At 51.4% G+C, this 21,266-nt stretch overlaps 1 protein-coding gene across 2 annotated transcripts in view; it reads right to left on the bottom strand.

Moving 5' to 3' along the window:
* The window catches only part of ITPR3 (inositol 1,4,5-trisphosphate receptor type 3), a 72,420-nt gene that overhangs the window by 37,590 nt on the left and 13,564 nt on the right, over positions 1-21,266 (bottom strand). Inside the window, exons 2-5 of one of the 2 annotated variants that reach the window (XM_024248061.3) lie at positions 15,401-15,471; positions 3,027-3,148; positions 904-990; positions 94-252 (exon numbers count right to left, since the gene is read on the bottom strand). In XM_024248061.3, the coding sequence (XP_024103829.1) occupies positions 94-252; positions 904-990; positions 3,027-3,148; positions 15,401-15,471 (439 nt within the window). Of the gene's footprint in view, positions 1-93; positions 253-903; positions 991-3,026; positions 3,149-12,031; positions 12,120-15,400; positions 15,472-21,266 lie in introns of those variants that run through there. The other variant, XM_063725211.1, reaches the window with a different exon arrangement.

The raw sequence follows: 21,266 nt of genomic DNA, 5'->3' as shown, positions 1-21,266 counted from the left end.
TGGGCATGACCTTATCCAGTCCCCACACCGAAGACCCTACAGAAGCCCCTCCGGAGTTCCACCAGGCCCCTCCAACCCCGGCCCTGCCCTCACGTTGTCCCCGTTGCTCCGCAGCTTCCAAAAGGGTTGGATGAAGAGCCAGGAACCCTCGTTGCCTGTGGCATCCAGAGTCACCCGCATGGCGTTCTTCTCCAGCAAGGCCGGAAGCCGCTTGTTCACTGTCAGGTACTTGTTGCTCTTCATGTGCAGGAGCTGGGGGTCAGGTCGGGTGCGGGAAGGTCACCGGGCCCCAGGAGTCGGCCCATTAGGGAGGGGATATGGGGGGATCCCCTAGACCCTTGGTCACATTCTGGCTGCACACATAGTGTCAGACACCTGTCACAAACATACAGGCTGACACCCACAGCCACAACCACAATCACACACAAACATGCACACAACAGGCACACCCCCATGGACACCCTGGTGATCACAAGAAAGAAGCTGTTCTAAATACTTTACATAGATTAGCTCAAGTAACCTACAACGATCCAAGAGGGAAGTACTATTACTGCCTGATTTCACAGATGGGGAAACCGAGGCACCAGGGGACGTTAAGTAACTTGCCCAAGTTATACCATTAGGAGTGGCAGAGCCAAGATTTGAATCCAGACAACGTGGCTCCAGACTCCATGCTGATGGCCACCATGCTATAAACACACCCATGGCACAGCTACTCAGGCCACACAGCAACAGACACACACACAGTCAGACGCACAGCCACACAGGTGGCCCCAGGGCCACTCATTCACCCAGGGACACACATGCACAGAGGGCAATGCCTGCCGGCAGCCCTCACCAGACACCAGCCCAGCCTCTTAGGCAGGGAGAGGGGCAGGTGGGAGAGAGGCAGGCCAGCCTCACCTGGATCACACTGCCATACTTCACGACATCCCCGTGCACCTTCTTGTTCTCCGTGTCGTTTTGCTTCTGCTCCATCTGCGCCGCGTGCTGGGCAGACACACACAGAAGTGAAGGGTGGGCTCAGAAGCTGCTCCTAGAGGGAGACATACCCCAGCCCCACACATGCACGCACACATGCACACAAACACACACGCACACAGTCACCTTGGACTCCAGGATCCCTTGGACCCCCTGCCCCAGCTCTTGGTGCTGCACCCAGAGTGCTGCACTCTGAGTGCAGAAGGCAGCCTGAGGCCTCACAGCACACACAGCCCAGGGAGCCAAATCCCTAACCCTCCCCAGCCACCTCCCCTGGAGAGGGCATGCCAGCAGGACCTTGAGCATCCCCCGCAATCCCCTTACACCCCCAGGAACCTAAAGCTGTGTGTGTCTTACCACCCACCCCCACCTCACCAGACTCCCGATGCCCCAGACATGGGACCCCTGTCCCAGTCCAAACGCTGGCAGGGGCTGCTTGGTGCCATTTCCTGGCACCCGCCACCACCCCCACTCCTCTGCAACCTTCCCTTCCAAAACTGTGGGCATTCAGCCCACTGCCTCCAGGCAGCCCTCCCTGAGTGGTCACATCCCAATCTGATGGATCCACTGCTGGTGGCCTTGAGGATTTGGTTTGCATCCCATTAGAGACAGCTTTTTAGGCTCTTCTGTGCCCTGTCAGACTGGAAGCTGCCTAAGGATAGGTGCCCTGCCTCCTCACCAGATTAGGGGTTCCTGGAGGGCAGGAGCCCTGTCCCCTCCATCAGAGTGGCACTCTCTGAGAGCAGTGGTCTCTGCCCTTTCCTCCTCCTCAGTCCTTTACTGAGACCGAGGCGAAGGTGGTAGCCGGAGAGCCTTGCCATGGACCATGTGACTTTCCACAAAGCAACAGCGTGTGGCTGTGTGACCGCTTGTGGTTCTGATTATGTGGCTCTGCATAGGTGAATGCCCTCCCCCGAGGCCAGATCCCCAGCTCAGCCTCTACCTGCCGGCAGCAGGAAGGAAGCCTGTGGCAGCTCCCATCCCAGAAAGAGAGCTGGGGTATTAATATCAGAGCTCAGGCAGCCCACCTGCAGCTCCCTCTCTCCAGCCCAGTCCACAGCTATAAGGCACAGCCCAATGTCCCCATTCTAGACCCACCTCCTCTAGGCATGGGGCTTAGAGGAAGGGGACAGAGGGAAGCAAGGTTTGTATGACGAGGGGTGGGGCAACAGGGCCCAGGGCCCAGGCTACAAAGTTCTTGACCACGGCCAAAGCCTCCCACTCTCTTTGTGGTTTGGGGAACGGGGTTGGGACCCCGAGATCTGCCCAGGATGTGAACTGAGCCACTGCCCACAAGGGGCTCATGAGCGACCACCACATCCCAGAATCACGGCACGATCCACATGTCTGAGGAAGCCAGGGTGAGTCAGAGACCTGGGGGCCATCTAGGCTCTACTGCAGACTCACAGGATGATCATGGACAGACCAGTCCTATCTAAGGGCCCCAGGCTCCAACTCTATAAAACAAGGGGAGAGGTTAAGACTAGATCCAGGGCTCCCAAATTGGGTTCCCCAGAGCCACTGTCTCCAGGAGCCACTGGGAACTCCATGGACAGCTGTACAGATTGTTTACTGCTCTATGGTGTCGACATTCCACTCTCTGAACCATGCACCCTAGCACAGGGCTGTGCCAGCCTGGAGGAAGGGACACTTTCTTCTCATTAACACAACAGAGTTATACAGACTGGTGGGTCACTGGGAAGGGATCCTACTCCCCCCACATCCCCTCCTTCACAGCAGTTCACACCAATCTCTTGCGTATTGGAATTTATTTTTTTATTTTTATTTTTTATTAATTTTTCGTAGAGATAGGGTCTTGCTATGTTGCCCAAGCTGCTCTCAAACTCCTGGCCTCAAGCAATCCTCCTGCCTCAGCCTCCCAAAGTGCTGGAATTACAGGTGTGAACCGTCACGCCCATCCGAGTTTTAGAAACCACTCAGCTCAGCCACAGAGCCCCTACTGGCTCCGACAAGCAGCGCCGCTGCTTGTGCACCCAGGTTCCTGGTACATGTGCACAGATGCACGCCTGCACACACACACATACCTGCAGCTTCTGCAGCAATACCACGTCAGCGATCTTCTCCTTGTCCTGCTTAGTCTGCTTGGCCTTCCAGTACTGCTTCTGGGCCGAGTAGCGGTTCATGGGGCACACCTTGAAGAGGCAGTCTGTGGTGGGGCAGGTAGGGGGTGAGGGGAATGGTTCATCTGGGGCTCAGGGCCCTCCCTGGAGAAAACCTCAGCCTGCAACTCTGCTCTCCCAACCCTTCCCCACACCTGTTCCCCGCTGCAGGTAGAGAGGAAGCGGTTGGAAGAACCTCATAGAATTTGGAGCATCCTGGAATACGCTGAGTAGAATGGGGAGGCTCAGAGGCAGGTTTGAGAGCAGTGCATCTCACTTGGTGGGATGGACATGTGCCCTCTTCCCCTGGGAGATTTACCAGAGGTTGCTGGGGCCTCACCCTTATGCCATGTCTGTGCCCAGCTTTTGTGAGTATTGGCAGCTAACAGCTCACATCTGCATCCTCCTTTAGATAATTGCCTTGGCTGATGGAAACCATCTTGCACACAGATGCCTGGGAAATGACATACCTTCTCCCCAGGGGCAGCCTCTATCCAGTGACTGACACAGGCATAGAACAGCCCAGCCTCTGGAGGGGACAGTCCAAGGAGCAGCTCATAGTCCTGAACTCCCCGTGGGGTCAGGCTGAGGCGCATCATCCCCTGAAACCACACCCTTGCTTAGCTTCTTCTCCTGCCCTATACAGGGAGGAAGAGGCTCCCTCACTGTGTTCTCCTGAGAACTTCCTCAATAATTCACCCATCTTAGGCTCTGCTTCTAGGAATCTGACCTAAGACAAGGCAAATCCAAATTCCAGAAACACGTTCTCTAGTACAATTTTTATTTTGGCAAGTAGATAAAACAAGTGTCATTCCCATAAGCCTAAGCTGCAGGAAGGGTGTCCAATTTTTCTGCTTATCCAAAGGAGGCAGGAATTGGAAAAGCCTGTTCGAAAGCCTGGTAGGAGGGGAGGGAGGATTCTGGGTGCTGGTGAGGGGCTGGTGTGGGTGACTGAGCCTGCGTGACAATAGCCTGGGCTGGGCTGGGAAGCAGTGAGCTCCCCATCACAGGAGGGATCCACAGCCTGGGCACTGAGATCCCTCTCACGCTGCAGCTGTGTGAGTCCCTGATCGCACATTGCTCCAGCAGTGTGGAACAGAAGGGAGACGGCTGTGCTGGGAGACTGGAGAGGAGAAAGCCACTGGAGGGTCCCAGAAACAAAACCCCTTCTTCAGGTCCTTTCCTGTTCCCTCTAAGAAAGCTGTGTCTTTTCTCTGGTCAAAGCTGGTCATCCAGTCCCAAGGACCAAAGAAAAATTAGATTTTCCATCCAGTTCATAAGGAGGCAAAAGCCCCATGGGACCATCGGGAGTAGAAACCAAGTGAACCAAAGATCAAGGAAGACAGAACTTCCTAGAAAGGAAAGGGAAAAATGGCAATTCCACAAGCAGATGGAGCCACCAAGGGCTGCCCCGCCTAGCCCCCCCTCAGCATTGCCAGCATGAGTGGACATCACTTCCGAAAGAGCACTCAGTTTGTTGGAGAGAGTGTGTCTTTTTTTTTTTTTGAGACACAGTCTCACTCTGTAGCTCAGGCTGGAGTGCAGTGATGCGATCTCAGCTCACTGCAACCTCCACCTCCCAGGCTCAAGCAATTCTCCTGTCTCAGCCTCCCAAGTAGCTGGGATTACAGGCATGCGCCACCATACTTGGCTAATTTTTGTATTTTTAGTAGAGACGGGGTTTCGCCATATTGCCCAAGCTGGTCTCGAACTCCTGACCTCAAGTGATCCACCCACTTTGGCCTACAAAAGTGCTGGGATTACAGGCGTGAGCCACCGTGCCCGGCTGAGAGTGCATCTGTATGGGTTTGGCTCGGCCCTCAGGAGGCAGCTGGGGTCCTCCTGCTTCTTCAGGCTGGGTTGGCACTCCCAGGGCTTCCCCACGTCATTTTGTGGATCTCACTGCCTTGTTAGAGGCAGGCAGTTCCCAATAGAGTGGTGGGGAATGGGACACACCAGGGAATATTCCAGAAATTCAGTGGGCAGGGAGTGATTTAGGTTGTACCACCAATTGTCACAGTGGCACTTAGTGAGCAGAAGAGGGTTGCTGGACGGCTGCACCACAGAGATTATCCTGGGTGATGCCTGATGGCAAATGTCCTGCCCACGTGCATAGGTGGACATCTATGAGCAGTGTTCTGGGCCTAGAGCTATACACAGACACACAAATTTTTTTTGCATGGATTTAGCAAACACTGAATTTTCCAGGAATGCAACTCCAATATAAACTGAGGGAAAGCTGTCCTTTGTGTTGTTCAAATTTTCCCAGGAGTTTTCTGCTATTTCGGAAAATACATCACTCATGGCCACACCAAATGGGTGCATGTGTGGCTGCCACATTCATGATTTAAAGGCAAGTGGGCTGGGCTCAGTGGCTCACACCTGTAATTCCAGCACTATGGGAAGCCGAGGCAGGAGGATCACTTGAGGCCAGGAGTTCGAGATTGGCCTGGGCAACATGACGAAATCCTGTCTGTGCAAAAAAAAAAAAAAATTAATAAAAAATTATCAACAGGCAGCAAGTGGTGGGAAAAAATAAAAATAATTTAAAAAAATAAAAAATTAGCCAGGCATGGTGGTGTGCATCTGTAATCCCAGCTGCTCAAGAGGTTGAGGCAGGAGGTTCACTTGAGCCAAGATTTCAAGACCAGCCTTGGTAACATAGCGAGACATTATCTCTACTAAAATTCAAAAAAATTAGCTGGGCATGCTGGTACATGACTGTAGTCCCAGCTACTTAGGGGACTGAGGCAGGAGAATCACTTGAAACCAGGAAGTCAAGGTTGCAGTGAGCCCTGATCATGCCACTGCACTCCAGCCTGGGCGACAGAGCAAGACCCTGTCTAAAAAATAAAATATATATATTTTTAAAGTTCCCTTCCTTTCTTTTCTCTTTTTTGTCACACTTAGGACATTAAACTAGCTCATTCCCTCCCCCTGGCTCCAGGCTCACTCAGACCCTGGCTCTAGACCGCCACCATTTTGCATTATATAAATATGGATATATAGGCCAGGCGTGGTGGCTCATGCCTGTAATCCCAGCACTTTGGGAGGCCGAGGCGGGCGGATCATGAGGTCAGGAGTTCGAGACCAGCCTGACCAACATGGTGAAACCCCATCTCTACTAAAAATACAAAAATTAGCCAGGCATGGTGGCGCGCACCTGTAATACCAGCTACTCAGGAGGCTGAGGCAGGAGAATCGCTTGAACCGAGGGTCGGCGGTGGAGGTTGCGGTGAGCTGCGATCGCACCACTGCACTCCAGCCTGGGTGACAGAGCAAGACTCCGTCCCAAAAAATAAAAAATAAAAATATGGATATGGATAGATTATATTATTTATGAATTCCACTTTATGTTTTTTGCTACCCTCATCAGACTCAGGGGTGGGCAGGCTGGCAGGGCCTGGTTAAGCTCATCACTGTTTCTCCAGCCCCTAACCTGTTGGCTCAGCAAGAATCTGCCGGATGCACACATCAACCCAGAAATGACTTCCTCCTGTATAAGGAGGTAGGGTTTGATTTAGCCTTGGAGGGAAGAAAAGGTTACGAGGCACACAACTGGAGGAAAGAGCAGGAGGTGGGAGAGGATATGGCGCATCTAGAAACAGGACAGAGGTTCCTCCTGGCAGGGGCAGGGAGCTCATGCAGGAAAGAGGGGCCAGGCAAGGGTGGTGCTGAGCTGAGACCAGAGGGGCTGAGAGGTGCAGGGCCCTGCGCCTGAGCCCATAGGTCCTGGGGATTGTCAGCTACTTGGTCTCCGCATGGCCCACCAGCCCCTTCGAACCCTAGTCCAGACAGGAGAAAAGGCAGAAAGGGATAGGTACAGCCCCTAGAGCAAGGGTCTCAAGCTTTTCTGACCTTGACTCACCTAAGAAATAAAACTTAGATCACCACTGCTTAAAACGGCATGAGGACTCCCTGCCCCTGGTCATGGTACCAGGCTCCAGGTCCGACAGGGCTGAGAACCATGGTGACCATCTATGGTGACAGAAAGCAACTAAAACAACGGAATTTTTTAAATGTGTGTTATGCTAAGACTTAAAGAATCAACAAGATGGTGAAGAATTATCCAACAAAAAGAGAAGATAGAAAGGAAAACAAAAGAGATATAGAAACACTCAGCTACTTTTGCCTTGAGGCGACTTCATGATTCCCGGAAGCATGGACTTTTATTTTGACAGCTTCTTCGAATGGAAGGATCAGAGGTCCATGCCCAGGCCCACAGAAGGTGAGGGGTCAACAGGAGACCGGAACCCTAAAGGGATACAGTCTCAGACAAGGGCTGAGCCCACAGTAGAACAGCTCATGCCAGGAGCTAAAGATACCAGTTGGAATACCCCAAATGGTTCAAGTAACCCCAGACGAGCTGGGCTTCAAGTGGGCTTGAACTGGCGAGACCCTCAGGAGTCTGGCAGAAGGAACAGCAGGGCCTTCCTGGAGGAAGGTACCTTCATCCTAGACTCAAACCAGACTTTTCTTTTCTTTTTTTTTTTTTTGAGATGGAGTCTCGCTCTGTCGCCCAGGCTGGAGTGCAGTGGCGCCATCTCGGCTCACTGCAAGCTCCGCCTCCCGGGTTCACGCCATTCTCCTGCCTCAGCCTCCCGAGTAGCTGGGATTACAGGCGCCCGCCACCACGCCCGGCTAATTTTTTGTATTTTTAAGTAGAGACAGGGTTTCACCATGTTAGCCAGGACGGTCTCGATCTCCTGACCTCATGATCCGCCCGCCTCGGCCTCCCAAAGTGCTGGGATTACAGGCGTGAGCCACCGCGCCCGGCGACTCAAACCAGACTTTTCAAATGCAATAACCAGTATATGCTCAAAGAAAAGCAGGAATCCTTGGGAACCAGACACCACGAGGGAGAACAAGCCCACAAAATAGACACTAAAAACAGACACAGGCAGAGACTTCAGACGCAGACATCACCTGTAAAACAGATATGTCTTCTCTGCTTCAATCAATAAAAAAAAAAGCTTGAAGGTCCCTGCAGAGAACAGAAAACGATAAAAAAATGACACAGCAGACTGAAAAAAGAACCAAGTAGAACTTCTAGAAATAAAAAAAGCTTCAATAATCAAAATTTAAAACTCACTGGATATATTTAACCAGAGAATAGCCAGAGCTGAAGAAAGAATTAATGAAACCATAACAGCCCTTATAGGGTGAATGCATTCCAATTCTATCCTATCCATTTCTGTCGATGATGGCTGAGTCCATCCAAGTGACTTCACAGCCCACTAGCGGGTCAGAGCCTGTGCCTGCATGAGACACACTGCCCTGAAGCATCCCCGGCAGAGCAGTGAAGTCAGAAAAGAGCCCTCCCTGCTCTTCCTGACTCCTCCATATCTTTCTTGGAAACGTAATACCCGGAACTTGTGAGATTCAACTTTTTCTCTGACATAGATCCTCCCTCGGAGCCTTGCCCACACATACACGTGCCAGAAGATGCTGAGTGAACGAATAAAAAGTAGGTAGACTTGGGGCCCATCGCCATACACATCCCAGGCTTCTACTGCGCTGGGCTCCTTGCCCAAAGGCAGCCCTGTCAGAACCACAGAAGGGGCCTGAGCCTTCCCTGTCACTAAACCACAGGGCTGAAGGGCAGAGAGAAGGAGGGTGGACGGGTAGCCAGGAGACTGGGCCCACACAGGAATTGCGGCATCAAAGGCCATGAGAAAAGGTGGAGGGTCCAGGGAGGTTTCCTAAAGTAAGGATTGTGTGTCCCGGGGTGTGTACCTGTGGATGAAGGGGCACAGGGCTGGTGAGGCTGCAGACAAGAGGCTGTTCATTTATTAAATAAGGTCAGTCAACATTCATCCAATACTCACTAAGGTGCCTACCACTCCAAATGCCCACTGCCACTGCATACCATCATTCCAGGGCAAGAGGGATAGCTTTAAAATACACAAACTCCCAGGCCCTCCACAGATCTTGGCAGGTCTGGGGTGAGGTCTAGGAATATGCATATTTAAAGGCACCTCTCCCCAACTCCCTTTCTACCCCAGATGGTTCTGCTGCTCAATCAAGCACCAGAGTAGAGGATCCAAGTCAAGGACAGAGAGCAAAGCAAGTTATACAGTTGCAGTAATGTACAAGCTCTGCAAGAAATAATGCCTGCATCTGCTTCCAATCACCTTCAATGTTTAGACTCAACCTATAGAACAAAACACCCAAGATGTCATTGTGGTTACGGAAGAGAATGGAAAGGTCATTCAGTCTTGATGAATTAAAAATAAAAATAGGCTGGGCACGGTGGCTCACGCCTATAATCCCAGCACTTTGGGAGGCCGAGGCAGGCGGATTACCTGAGGTCAAGAGTTTGAGACCAGCCTGACCAACATGGAGAAACCCCGTCTCTACCAAAAATACAAAATTAGCTGGCCATGGTGGCAGGCACCTGTAAGCCCAGCTACTTGGGAGGCTGAGACAGGAGAATCGCTTGAACCCGGGAGGCAGAGGTTGCAGCGACCCAAGATCGCACCATTGCATTCCAGCCCGGGCAACAAGAGTGAAACTCCATCTCAAAACAAAAACAAAATAAAAATAAAAATACGGCCGGGCGCGGTGGCTCACGCCTGTAATCCCAGCACTTTGGGAGGCCGAGGCGGGCGGATCACGAGGTCAGGAGATCGAGACCATCCTGGCTAAAATGGTGAAACTCCGTCTCTCCTAAAAATACAAAAAATTAGCCGGGCGTGGTGGCGGGTGCCTGTAGTCCCAGCTACTCGGGAGGCTGAGGCAGGAGAATGGCGTGAACCCGGGAGGCGGAGCTTGCAGTGAGCCGAGATTGCACCACTGCACTCCAGCCTGGGCGACAGAGCGAGACTCCATTTCAAAAAAAATTAAAATTAAAAATAAAAATAAATAAAAATACATGTGGTATAGGCTGGGCACAATGGCTCACACCTGTAATCCCAGCACTTTGGGAGGCTGAGGCGGGTGGATCACAAGGTCAGGAGTTCAAGACCAGCCTGGCCAAGATGGTGAAACCCCGTCTCTACTAAAAATACAAAAAAATTAGCCGGGCATGGTGGCGCAAGCCTATAATCTCAGCTACTCAGGAGGCTGAGGCAGAGAATTGCTTGAACCTGGGAGGCGGAGGTTGCAGTGAGATGAGATTGCGCCACTGCACTCCCGCCTGGGTGACAGAGCAAGACTCTGTCTTGGAAAAAAAAAAAAAATACACGTGGCAGCCTGGGCGTGGTGGCTCACACCTGTAATCCCAATACTTTGGAAGGCCAAGACAAGAGGATCGCTGAGCCTAGGAATTCAAGACCAGCCTGGGCAACTTGGTGAGACCCCCAATTTCTACAAAAAATTTTAAAAACTAGCTGGGTCTGTTGACATGCATCTGTGATCCCAGCTGCTTGGGAGGCTTGAGGCGGGAGGATCGCCTGAGCCCTGGAGGTCCAGGCTGCAGTGAGCCATGATTGTGCCACTGCACTCCAGACCCTGTCTCAGAAAAGAAAAAAAATACACATGGCAGTAGTGGGAGGGAGACATGGACAGAGTGCTTGGAGGAATTGACAGAATGAGGAAGAAAAAAAAAGGGTAACTGAGACTCTCAGGTTTATAAAGGTGACCCTAGAGAATCTACAGGCCACAGGATGCTGTTGAGAGGATGAGGGGGGCAGTGGAAGAACAGGCCATGAAAGTTAAATTATCATCTATCTTAGCACCAACAGATACTCTAAAATTGGTAAATCAAGCAGTAGTGGCCAGGCACTGTGGCTCATGCCTATAATCCTAACACTCTGGGAGACCAAGGCAAGAGGATTGCTTGAGCCCAGGAATTTGAGACGAGCCTGGGCAACACAGTGAGACCTCGTCTCTACAAAAAATAAAAAAATTAGCCAGGCGTGGTGATGCACACCTGTAATCCCAGCTGCTCAGGAGGTTCAGGTGGGAGGATGGCTTGAGCCTGGGAGGTCAAGGCTGCAGCAAGCCATGATTGCGCCACTGCACTCCAGCCTGGATGACAGAGCAAGACCCTGTCTCAAAAAAAAAAAAAAAAAAAGAAAAAGAAAAAGAAAAAGAAATAGAATAATCATAACATTTGGAGACACGGGGGTAGCTAGCAGAAGAAACCATGAAAAGAGTTAAAAGGGGTTGATTTCTCTTATTACATTGCTGGTGAGGGTACAAAATGATACAATGGCAGTGGGGGGCAAGTGGCAATCACAGAGCTCCCGCCCTCTGCCTCAGCAACCTCAGTGCTGGGCCTGCATTCTCGGAGCGCACCTGCGCTTACATAAAATGACCACAGAAGAGGGTCTTTGCTGCAGCACCAACAGGAATAATAAAAGACTTGAAACAGCCCAAGAGTTCATCAGGGGGACTGCTGAAACAAATTACAATAGAGCCACATAACTCTATGTGTGGAATGCTATGTAGCCATAAGAAAGAGAAATTCTGACAGATACTGCAACATGGATGAACCCATTATGCTAAGTGAAATAAGGCAGTCACAAAAGGGCAAACACTGTATGATTCCACTTATATAAGGTACCAAGAGTAATCAAATTTATAGAAACAGAAAGTAGAATGGTAGTTGCAGGGGCTGGGGGGAGGAGGAAATGGAGAGTTATTGTTTAATGGGTATTGAGTTTCAGTTTTGCAAGATGAAAAAAGTTCTGTGGATGGATGGTGGTAATGGTTGCACAGCAATGAAAATGTACGGAATGCTGCTCAACTGTACACTTAACGATGGTTAAGATGGTAAACTCCCTGTTATGTGAATCTTACCACAATTAAAAATAAGTGACTTTTGCCAGGCACAGTCGCTCACACCTGTAATCCCAATATTTTGGGAGGTCGAAGCGGGCAGATTGCTTGAGTCCAGGAGTTCGCTTATTTTCCAGCCTAGGCAACACAGTGAAACCCTGTCTCTACAAAAAATAAATAAATTAGCCAAGCATGGTGGCACGCACCTGTAGTCCCAGCTGCTCTGGAAGGTGAGGCATTGCTTGAGTCCAGGAGGTCAGTGTTGCAGTGAGCCATGGTGTCACTGCACTCCGACCTGGGCAACAAAGCAAGACCCTGTCTTAATAAATAAATAAATAATCTTTTTTAATGTTTAAGACAAATTACTATGTAATTTGTAGGAGACTATTTTCTCACGGTTGTCCAGGATATGCAACTAAAATGAATATACTTTTTTTTCATCTTTTTTTTTGAGACAGGATCTCACTATGTCGCCCAGGTTAGAAAGCAGTGGTGCAATCACGGCTCACTGCAGACTTGACCTCCTGGCCTCATGCGATCCTCCCACCTCAGTCTCCTGTGTAGCTGAGACTACAGGGGTGTGCCACCACATCCAGCTAATTTTTGAATTTTTGTAGAGACGGGGTTTCACCACGTTGCCCAGGCTGGTCTCAAACTCCTAGGCTCAAGCAATCCACCTACCTGGGTGTCCCAAACTGCTGGGATTACAGGCATGAGCCACCACACCAGGCTAAAGTGAATACAATTAATGAAAGAGAGAAAGAGGAAGTTTGAGCTTCTATATATTAAGAGAGAAAGATCTCCAGAAGGGTCTGTCTACAGCAAGATTTATAAAGCAAAACCAGCAAAAAAACAGAATAGTGTATATAGAATGCTATCTTTCTGTAAGAAAAGGGAAAATCTGGATATATGTTTGTATTTGCAGAATGGAACACTGGAAGAGACATAAGCAATTAAAGACAGTGATGACCTAAAGAGGCAGTGGTGGAGGGGGTGGGGGGTGGGCAGAGGGTGGGAGCAGACTCTCAGTGTGTGTTTGTATGATGTTTTGATGTTTTAACAGAATGAATAAATTACCTAGTTAGATTTTCTTATATGGTTGCCCCTGGAGAAGGGGAAAGGAGGTTGAGTGAGGAGGGTAGAGTGGAGGACCAGGGTAGAGTGGGGGATCCTAGATCATGTATTTGTCTTGCTTTTATAAAAAGGAAAAAAAGGAATAAGAGCACATGCGTGGTGGTTCACGCCTGTAATCCTAACACTTTGGGAAACCGAGGCGGGTGGATCACGAGGTCAGGAGTTCGACACCAGCCTGACCAACATAGTGAAACTCCGTCTCTACTAAAAATATAAAAATTAGCCGGGTGTGGTGGCACGTGCCTGTAATCCCAGCTACTCAGGAGGCTGAGGCTGGAGAATCGCTTGAATCCAGGAGGCGGAGGTTGCAGTGAGCTGAGATCGTGCCATTGCACTCCAGCCTGGGTGACAGAGTGAGACTCCATCTCAAAAAACGAAAGAAAAAAAAAAAGAGTACATTTTCAGTGACCAAAAAACTTATGAAAAGGTGCTCAACCTCACTAGTAGTCAGAGAGTAGTCACACCCACCTCCCTGTCACCAGCCTGTCACACCACACAGCTGCCCACACACACCTCGACACACATGCAAAGCTTCCCCTTCCGGTCCTGGCAGAGCCCACCCATGGGACGCTCACCTCTCTCTTTCTCTCTGTCTCTAAGTTCTTTCCAAGAACTAGACTAAATCCTGCTACTAGATGGCAATCCACCCTCCATCTGCAGCCTCAACGCCCTCCCATTTCTGACTCCAGGAGAGGCCCAGGCCTCCTGTCTCTACCCGTCCATCCTTCAGGGAACTGGGACAGGCGAGGTCAGAGCTGTGCCTCCAAGTGAGCACATGAAACCCACAGAGCCTGGGCTCCACTGGGGGAATTCTGGGTGGGTCACAACAACAGGACACGGAGCAGCCAGGCCTGAGTGAGGGGCAGGGCAAGAGGACGCTGGGGAGGGGCCCTGTGCATGCATTGATTACTCAAATGTGCTCGGGGACCTACCGTGTGGCAGACACTGCAGGTAAAACAGCAAACAACAACAAAAACACAGAAATCCCGCCCCTGGTGGAACTGACATTCTAGCGGGGCAGAAAAATGGCAAACACAAACAAATAAAATACACTGAGCACAGCAGATTCATGCTACAGAGAAAAAGAAAGCAGGGAAGGCAGGTGGGGCCAGCAGTGCGATTTTGTATTGAGTGGTCGGGGAAGGCCTTGCTGAAGATGTGAGACCTAAAGCTGCTGAGCATCTGGGCTGCGTGGATATTTGGAGAAAGAACGTTCGGGGCAGAGGGAACAGCAAAGATGCCGAGGTGGGAGTGTGGCTGGTGACCATGAGGAATGGCAGGGAGGCTGGTGTGGTTGCAGGGAAGTGGGAGGGGCAAGGGGGAGAGGATGAGGTGGAGAGGCAGCAGGGGCCAACGGTGTAGGGTGAAGGGGCCTTATGGTGGTGAGGTTCGTCCAGGGCCAGGGCAGTTCCCACCTAAGACCTCCACCAGCCAAAACCCTCACTCAGAGCCCCGTGATGGCAGCAGGAACAGAACTGCAGACAGGGGGCCCCTCTGCAGGTTCCAAGTGATGGGCAAGGCCCCTGGCAGCCAGCCAGCCAGCCAGCCAAGGATGCCTCCAGATTGTCTTAAATCCCGCTCCCCTTCCAGCATCCCCCTCAAGGACAATCCCAGCTAAGCTCTCCCCGGAGGAGCAGCCACGCGGGCAGACTTGGTGGCAGCAGACCCAGCGTGTTGCTGCCTGCTCCTACCCTACCCAACACGCCCAGGACCTGTCTGTCTGACTGTCAGTCGGTCTCAGCCCTCACAGGTAAGCACAACAATAGCACCTCACCCTGGCTTGGCATAATGACAGCCAGGATATTGTTTAATCCCCACAAAGGCCCTCAGCCTGCTGGGTGGCCCGAGGAGCCCACTGACCACTCAGGACAAGGCCCCGTGAATGAAGTCACTTGCCCAAGGTGAATTCTCACCAACTTCCCACCAAGGGGCTTTGTTATTAGAGCCTCCTGCAGGGCAGGACTCACACACAGGAGGGGGCTGAGGACACAGCCAGGGTCAGAAGAGTTCTGGAAACCATGGGGTCCAAATCTCTTACCATGCAGTGAGGAACTGAGGCACAGGGAAGGGCTGTCACTAGGGCCTCCTAAAGTCTAAGACAATTCTCTTTTCCACCCGTTCCCTCAGAAAACATCCAGTCACACAGACAAAGAAAGCCCTGTGGCTGTGGGGATTTTGGGGGGAGAATGGGCCCCTGGCCAGAAGTGGATGCGACCCTGAGAAGTGGGGTGTGGCCCCAGAAAATGAAGGGAATGGCACGTCTGTGCCAAGATGGCAGCAGTGCAAGCCAAGGGGGATTCTGCCGACAGCGGAATGAGGTCTGCAGGGCAGCGCCACATCTAATCCAGCCACTGGGGCTGAATGCAGCTGAATAAATTCAGTCGCAGGTCCAGGACCCTGCAGCCTGGGAGAGGCAGGGGCAGAGGAAGCGGAGGTCTTACCTCGGAACTTCTTAGGGGGGTTGTCCAGGTCCCCGGCTGCGGGCTCCACCACACAGCGGTCATCCACCAGCCTGGGGAACAAAGCAGCTCGGTCAGCAGGAGAGAAGAGAACTATCTCCCACAGCATCCCTCCCTTAGAGCAGGGGATGCCAGGGCACCAGTGAGCCCCTAAGATAATTCCTCCATCTCTAACAAGCTCCCCACCATCAAGTCATTCTTTCCTGGCACCACCGTTGAAAGGCAAGGTGTCTCTTGGGGGCAGGGAGAACCCCAGGAAGAACACAGAAGCACACCCAGCCCACCCCAACCCCCTGACTGGAGCTGCAGCTGTCCTGGGGGGACTCTGCCACTAGTTGGGCCTGTCACATGCTGCAGGTGTATCTCCTGTCCCAGCCCTGAGACCCTGCTGACCTGATGGGACGGGCAGTGGGTGAAGGGAGCAGGAGAGGAGGAGAAAAACAAAAGCATAGAGGAGTGGAAGGGAGACAGTGAGTCAGAAAGACAAAAAGCATAAGAAACAGAAGCAGAGAGAGACCAGAGACAGACAGATGAGAGAAGCACAGGAGACACCAAACTAGCGGCATGAGTCTTTAGGTCTCCAAGGAAGGATGATGATTCTCACGCCTTCCCAGTCTCAGTCAGGCCTCATTTCATATTCTCCTCTTTGGTTCACCCTAGGACAATTTCCCTCTTAGAGCCATGCTGGCGTTAATCTTGCATCTCTTGAGGGCATTCATTTACCCATCCATCTATCCACCCATCCACTCATCCCTCCACCCATCCATCTACCCAGCCCCCAATCATCCATCTATTCATCCACCCACCCATGCACCCATCCATCCACCCATCTACCCATCCAGCCACCCTTCCTGCATTTAAAAATTGTCAATGCCACTCCAGCCTCTAAGATAAAGTGATGCTGATCACCCACCATGTCAAAGGCCAACTCTGTCTCAACACCTCCACGCCTGTTACCTCTGAATTCTCACCAACTTCCCAGCAAGGGGCTTCTTTTTAGTGCCATTTTACTGAGGAGAAAACCGAATCTGAATATCAAATAACTTGCCTAAACCCACAGAGCTGATTTCAAAGCCCATGCTCCTTCTGTACCTCCTCTCCCTGGGTTGGTTAACAAGGTCTTTTCTGTTTTTTTTTCGAGACAGAGTCTCACTCTGTTGACCAGGCTGGAGTGCAGTGGCGCGATCTCGGCTCACTGCAACCTCTGGCCCCCGGGTTCAAGCAATTCTCCTGCCTCAGCCTCCTGAGTAGCTTGGATTACAGGCACCCGCCACCACGCCTGGCTAATTTTTGTATTTTTAGTAAAGACGGGGTTTCACCATCTTGGCCAGGCTGGTCTCAAACTCCTGACCTCGTGATCCACCTGCCTCAGCCTCCCAAAGTGCTGGGATTACAGGTGTGAGTCACCACGCCCAGCCTAACAAGGTCTTTTGTGATCTGACCTCTACCTACTCCCTAGCTAGCCTCACTATTTCCTTGCCCCAACTCTACTAAACCTCCAGTTGATCCCAAGGTCCCTGGAGCTCTCAACTCTCCAGAGACAGTCCTGGCAGCCTGCAGTGCCTTTATACTCACTCCACTCTGGCCCCATGAAGCCACAGGCCTAGCAAAACTCCATCCTTCCACCCTCAGCTCTGCTTTCCTACTCTGCAAAGCCTTCCTTGGCCAGCCCCTGTGGGCCTCCCTCCTTCATGTTCCAGCACCTGGTCCTGGCAGCGTCTCTCCCCACTTCTTGACTTGCTGTGTCTACAAGGTGAGTTCCTTGAGAACGGAGCCTCTGTGTGTTTTCTTTGGAATGATTAACACCTTGCACAGTGCAAAGCGTTATGATATAATAAGAAATATATATTTGGTCTTCATCCCGGCTCCTGGCCAGAGCTCTTAAAGCCCTTGTAACTTCCTAAGTGATAAAGGCAAGAAGAGTTACAATGTTTAGATTTTTGTATCCAGTTCCTGAAATAGATCGGAAGCAATAAAGATGAAATGGCATGAATTTTGTTCATTCCAAGCCTCTTTCAACCACACCTGGTTTTATGTTAATGAGGTGACTTTTGGAAAGCCCCTGAGGATGGGGCTGCCGGGGAATAACCGTGTAATTTGAGGGTTCCCATTTTTCAGCCCCACCCCCATCACAACCTCCTCTTGGAAGGAGAGAGCCGCTGAAGGTTAAGTTGACCACCAATGGCCAATGGTTTAATCAATCATGCCTATGTGGACAGGCGCGGTGGCTCATGCCTGTAATCTCAGCACTTTGGGAGGCCGAGGTGGGTGGATCATGAAGTCAGGAGTTCGAGATCAGCCTGACCAACATGGTGAAACCTCATCTCTACTAAAAATAGAAAAATTAGCTGGGCGTGGTGGCGCGCGCCTGTAATCCCAGCTACACAGGAGGCTCAGGCAGGAGAATCGCTTGAACCCAAGAGGCAGAGGTTGCGGTGAGCCGAGATCACGCCACTGCACTTCAGCCTGGGTGAAAGAGCAAGACTTCGTCTCAACAAAAACAAAACAAAACAAAACAAAAAACATGCCTATGTAAGGCAGCCTCTGTAAAAACCCAAAAGGGGCCAGGAGCCAGTGGCTCACGCCTGTAATCCTAGCACTTTGGGAGGCCGAGGCAGGCTCATCACCTGAGGTCAGGAGTTTGAGACCAACCCGGCCAACATGGCGAAACCCCATCTCTACTAAAAAAGAAAAAAAATATATTAGCCAGGTGTGGTGGCGCACGCACGCCTGTAACCCCAGCTACTCGGGAGGCTGAGGCAAGAGAATCGCTTGAATCCGGGAGGCAGAGTTGCAGTGAGCCGAGATCGAGTCACTGCACTCCAGCCTGGGCAACAGAGCAAAACTTCGTCTAAAAAAAAAAAAAAAAAATAGCTAGGTGTGGTGGCACACGCCTCTAACCCCAGCTACTCAGGAGGCTGAGGCAGGAGAATTGCTTGAACCCTGGAGGCAGAGGTTGCAGTGAGCTGAGATTGAGCCATTGCACTCCAGCCTGGGCAACAGAGCGGGACTCCGTTAAAAAAAAACAAACAAACAAGCAAACAAAAAACCAGGTTCAGAGAGCTGGGCTGGTGAACACATGCGGGTACTGGGAGGGGGTCACCCCTGGAGAGGGCCTGGAAGCTCTGTATCTCCTGCTCCATATTAATCTCTTCCATCTGGCTGTTTTTCTGAGTTCTGTGAGCCATTCTGGCAAATTATTAAACATAAAGAGGGGGTTGTGGGAACCCCTGATTTATGGCTGTTTGGTCAGAAGCACCAGAAGCCCGGACTTGCGACTGGCGTCTGAGGTGACGTTAGTCTTGGGGGACTGAGCTTTCCACCTGTGGGATCTGACACTGACTCCAGGTAGATAGTGTCAGAATTGAATTGAACTGCACGACATCCAGGTGGTGTCCCCAGAGTACTGGAGAACTGCCTCATGTTTTCATATATTGTTAAAGTTTCTAATTCTACTTTGTTATTTCCATTTTGCAGGCAGAGAAACCAGGGTATGGAGATGTTAAACAATCCGCAGAGCCAGGCTTTGAAACCAGGCAGCCCGGCGTCAGAGCAGGCGCTGTGCAGGACTGCAGAATGACAGGGTGGGCAGAGGGTCCTCTGTCTCCTTTTCTCTCCCCGCCTCCAGCACCTGCTTAGTCCCTGGCCCTCTTCCCTTCTCCATCTGCACTCATGTCGTTGCGCATCTTGACCACACTCATGAACTTAAAAGCACCTCCAATACCTTCACTGAGAACTCCCACATTCACCTCCCATGAACTCCAGCCTCGGAGATCTAATTGCCTACTCGGCATCTCTACTTGGGTGTCCACAGGCATCGCAAACTCAGCCTGTGCAAGCTGAGCTCCTGGCCTCCCACTGGAACATGCTCCTCCAGAGGTCCTCCCCATCTCAGTCGATGGCAACTCCATCCTTCCAACTGCTTGGTCCAAAAACCTTGGACCTATCCTTGGCTCCTCCCTTCCACTCACACCTCACAACTAACCTGTCAGGAAATCCTGTGGGCTGCATCTTCAAAATACACAATCAGGTACAGAATTGGACCTCTTCTTGGCACTTTCACCACCACATTGTCCAGGCTCCCACCAGCTCTCACCTGGATTTCAGTAACTACCTCCTCACTGGTCTCCTGGGTTCCCGCTTCACTCCCTTCAGCCTATTTCCCACACAGAAGCAGGGGGATCCCTTTAATTTTTTATTTTTTTGAGACAGAGTCTTACTCTGTCACCCAGGCTGGAGTGCAGTGGCATGATCTTGGCTCACTGCAACCTCCTCCGCCTCAAGGTTCAAGCAATTCCCTGCCTCAGCCTCCCAAGTAGCTGGGGTTACAGGTGCCTGCCACCATGCCCAGCTAATTTTTTATTTTTTTTATTTTTATTTTTTTTGTAGAGACAGGGTTTCACCATGTTGGCCAGGCTGGTCTCTATCTCCTGACCTCAGGTGATCCACCTGCATCCGCCTCCCAAAGTGCTGGGATTCCAGGCGTGAGCCACCGAGCCCGGCCAGGGGATCCCTTTAAAAGGTAAGTCAAATCAGGCCAGCACTCCACTCAGAACTCGCGAGAACCACCCATCTCAGAATAAAACCAAAGAACTTACATGGCCTGAAAGACCCACGTGGTCCACCCCCTCACCTCTCTGATCGCATCTCCTCCCCATCCCCCTTCTCCTCACCCCTCTGCTCCAGCCCTGGAGCCCCGTCCAGGCTCCTCAAAGCCCCCAGGGGAGTGGGCACTGGCTCTTTCCTCTGCCCAGAACCCTCTACCTCCAGGATCCTCACCTCCTTCAGATCTGGGCTCAAACAAGCCTGTTCCCATGGAGACTGGAGACCCTCTCTCCCATTTTTATTAAAAATTGCAAACTGCTTCCTGCCACACTCAGTATGCCCCTCCCTGTGTAATTGTTATCCACAGCCTTTATCACCACCTGGTTGGCTAGCTAGTTTACTTATTTTGTTTACTATCCCTTAGCCTGACCCCATGGAATGTTAAGTGCCGTGAGGGCACAGACGTGTCTGTTTTGCTCCCTGCCGTATCCTCAGCACCCAAACCACTGCCTGGTGCAGAGAGGGGACACACAAAATACATACTGAGTTAATTAATTCGTTTTACTAGCTGTGCAGTAAAGTACACAAGAAGCAAAAGACAAGGTCCCTGCCTCAGGGAGTTTAAAATCTCATTGGGAAGACAAATCACATACTCAGAAGATAAATAACATAAAGAATATGTATCAGAGCCGACTGGTGGTACCAGCCGTGGGTTTCGTCCGAATTCAGGGAAGGGAGAGGTCACTGCTTGGCCAATCAGAGAAGGTGTGGGAGAAGCAGGAGCTGCTCAGAGCCTTGAATAATTCATAGAATTTCTTGTAAGATATTAGTGAATCAGATTAGCTGGTTGTCTCTTAGCAAAGCCCTGAAGGGAGGGGACACAGGATGGATGAATTTTGATGGTGAAAGAAAGCATTGACCAGGGGTGATGGAGCCGCAGGGCAGCATGGAAGTTGTGCAGCTAAAGAGATGCTGGCGGCAGTCCCCACAGCCCCCATCTTGACCAGCACACAGGGCCTTGTAGCGGGGGAAAGAGGAAGAGGCCGCAGAGTCCCCCTCCTCAGAGGGTCCCTGTTTGAGGAAAAAACTCATCCTCATCCCTGACCCCTCCACGCCTCTCCTGGGAACTCCTTGTCTGCGTCACACAGGCAGGGAAGACATGCAAATTTGGGGGCCAAAGTGTTTTTCCTCACCCCTCTGGACAAGCCCACCTGGTCATTAGGTGGATGTCCATTTGTCCGAGCCCACGCTGGCACAGCTTCTGAAGCCCCGCCTCTCCAGCTCAGCCCCTCCCCATGCCAGT

Source organism: Pongo abelii, chromosome 5, assembly GCF_028885655.2.
Source record: "Pongo abelii isolate AG06213 chromosome 5, NHGRI_mPonAbe1-v2.0_pri, whole genome shotgun sequence".
In the NCBI taxonomy this organism is placed as follows: Eukaryota; Metazoa; Chordata; class Mammalia; order Primates; family Hominidae; genus Pongo; species Pongo abelii.
This window is presented reverse-complemented; position numbering and strand designations above follow the sequence as displayed.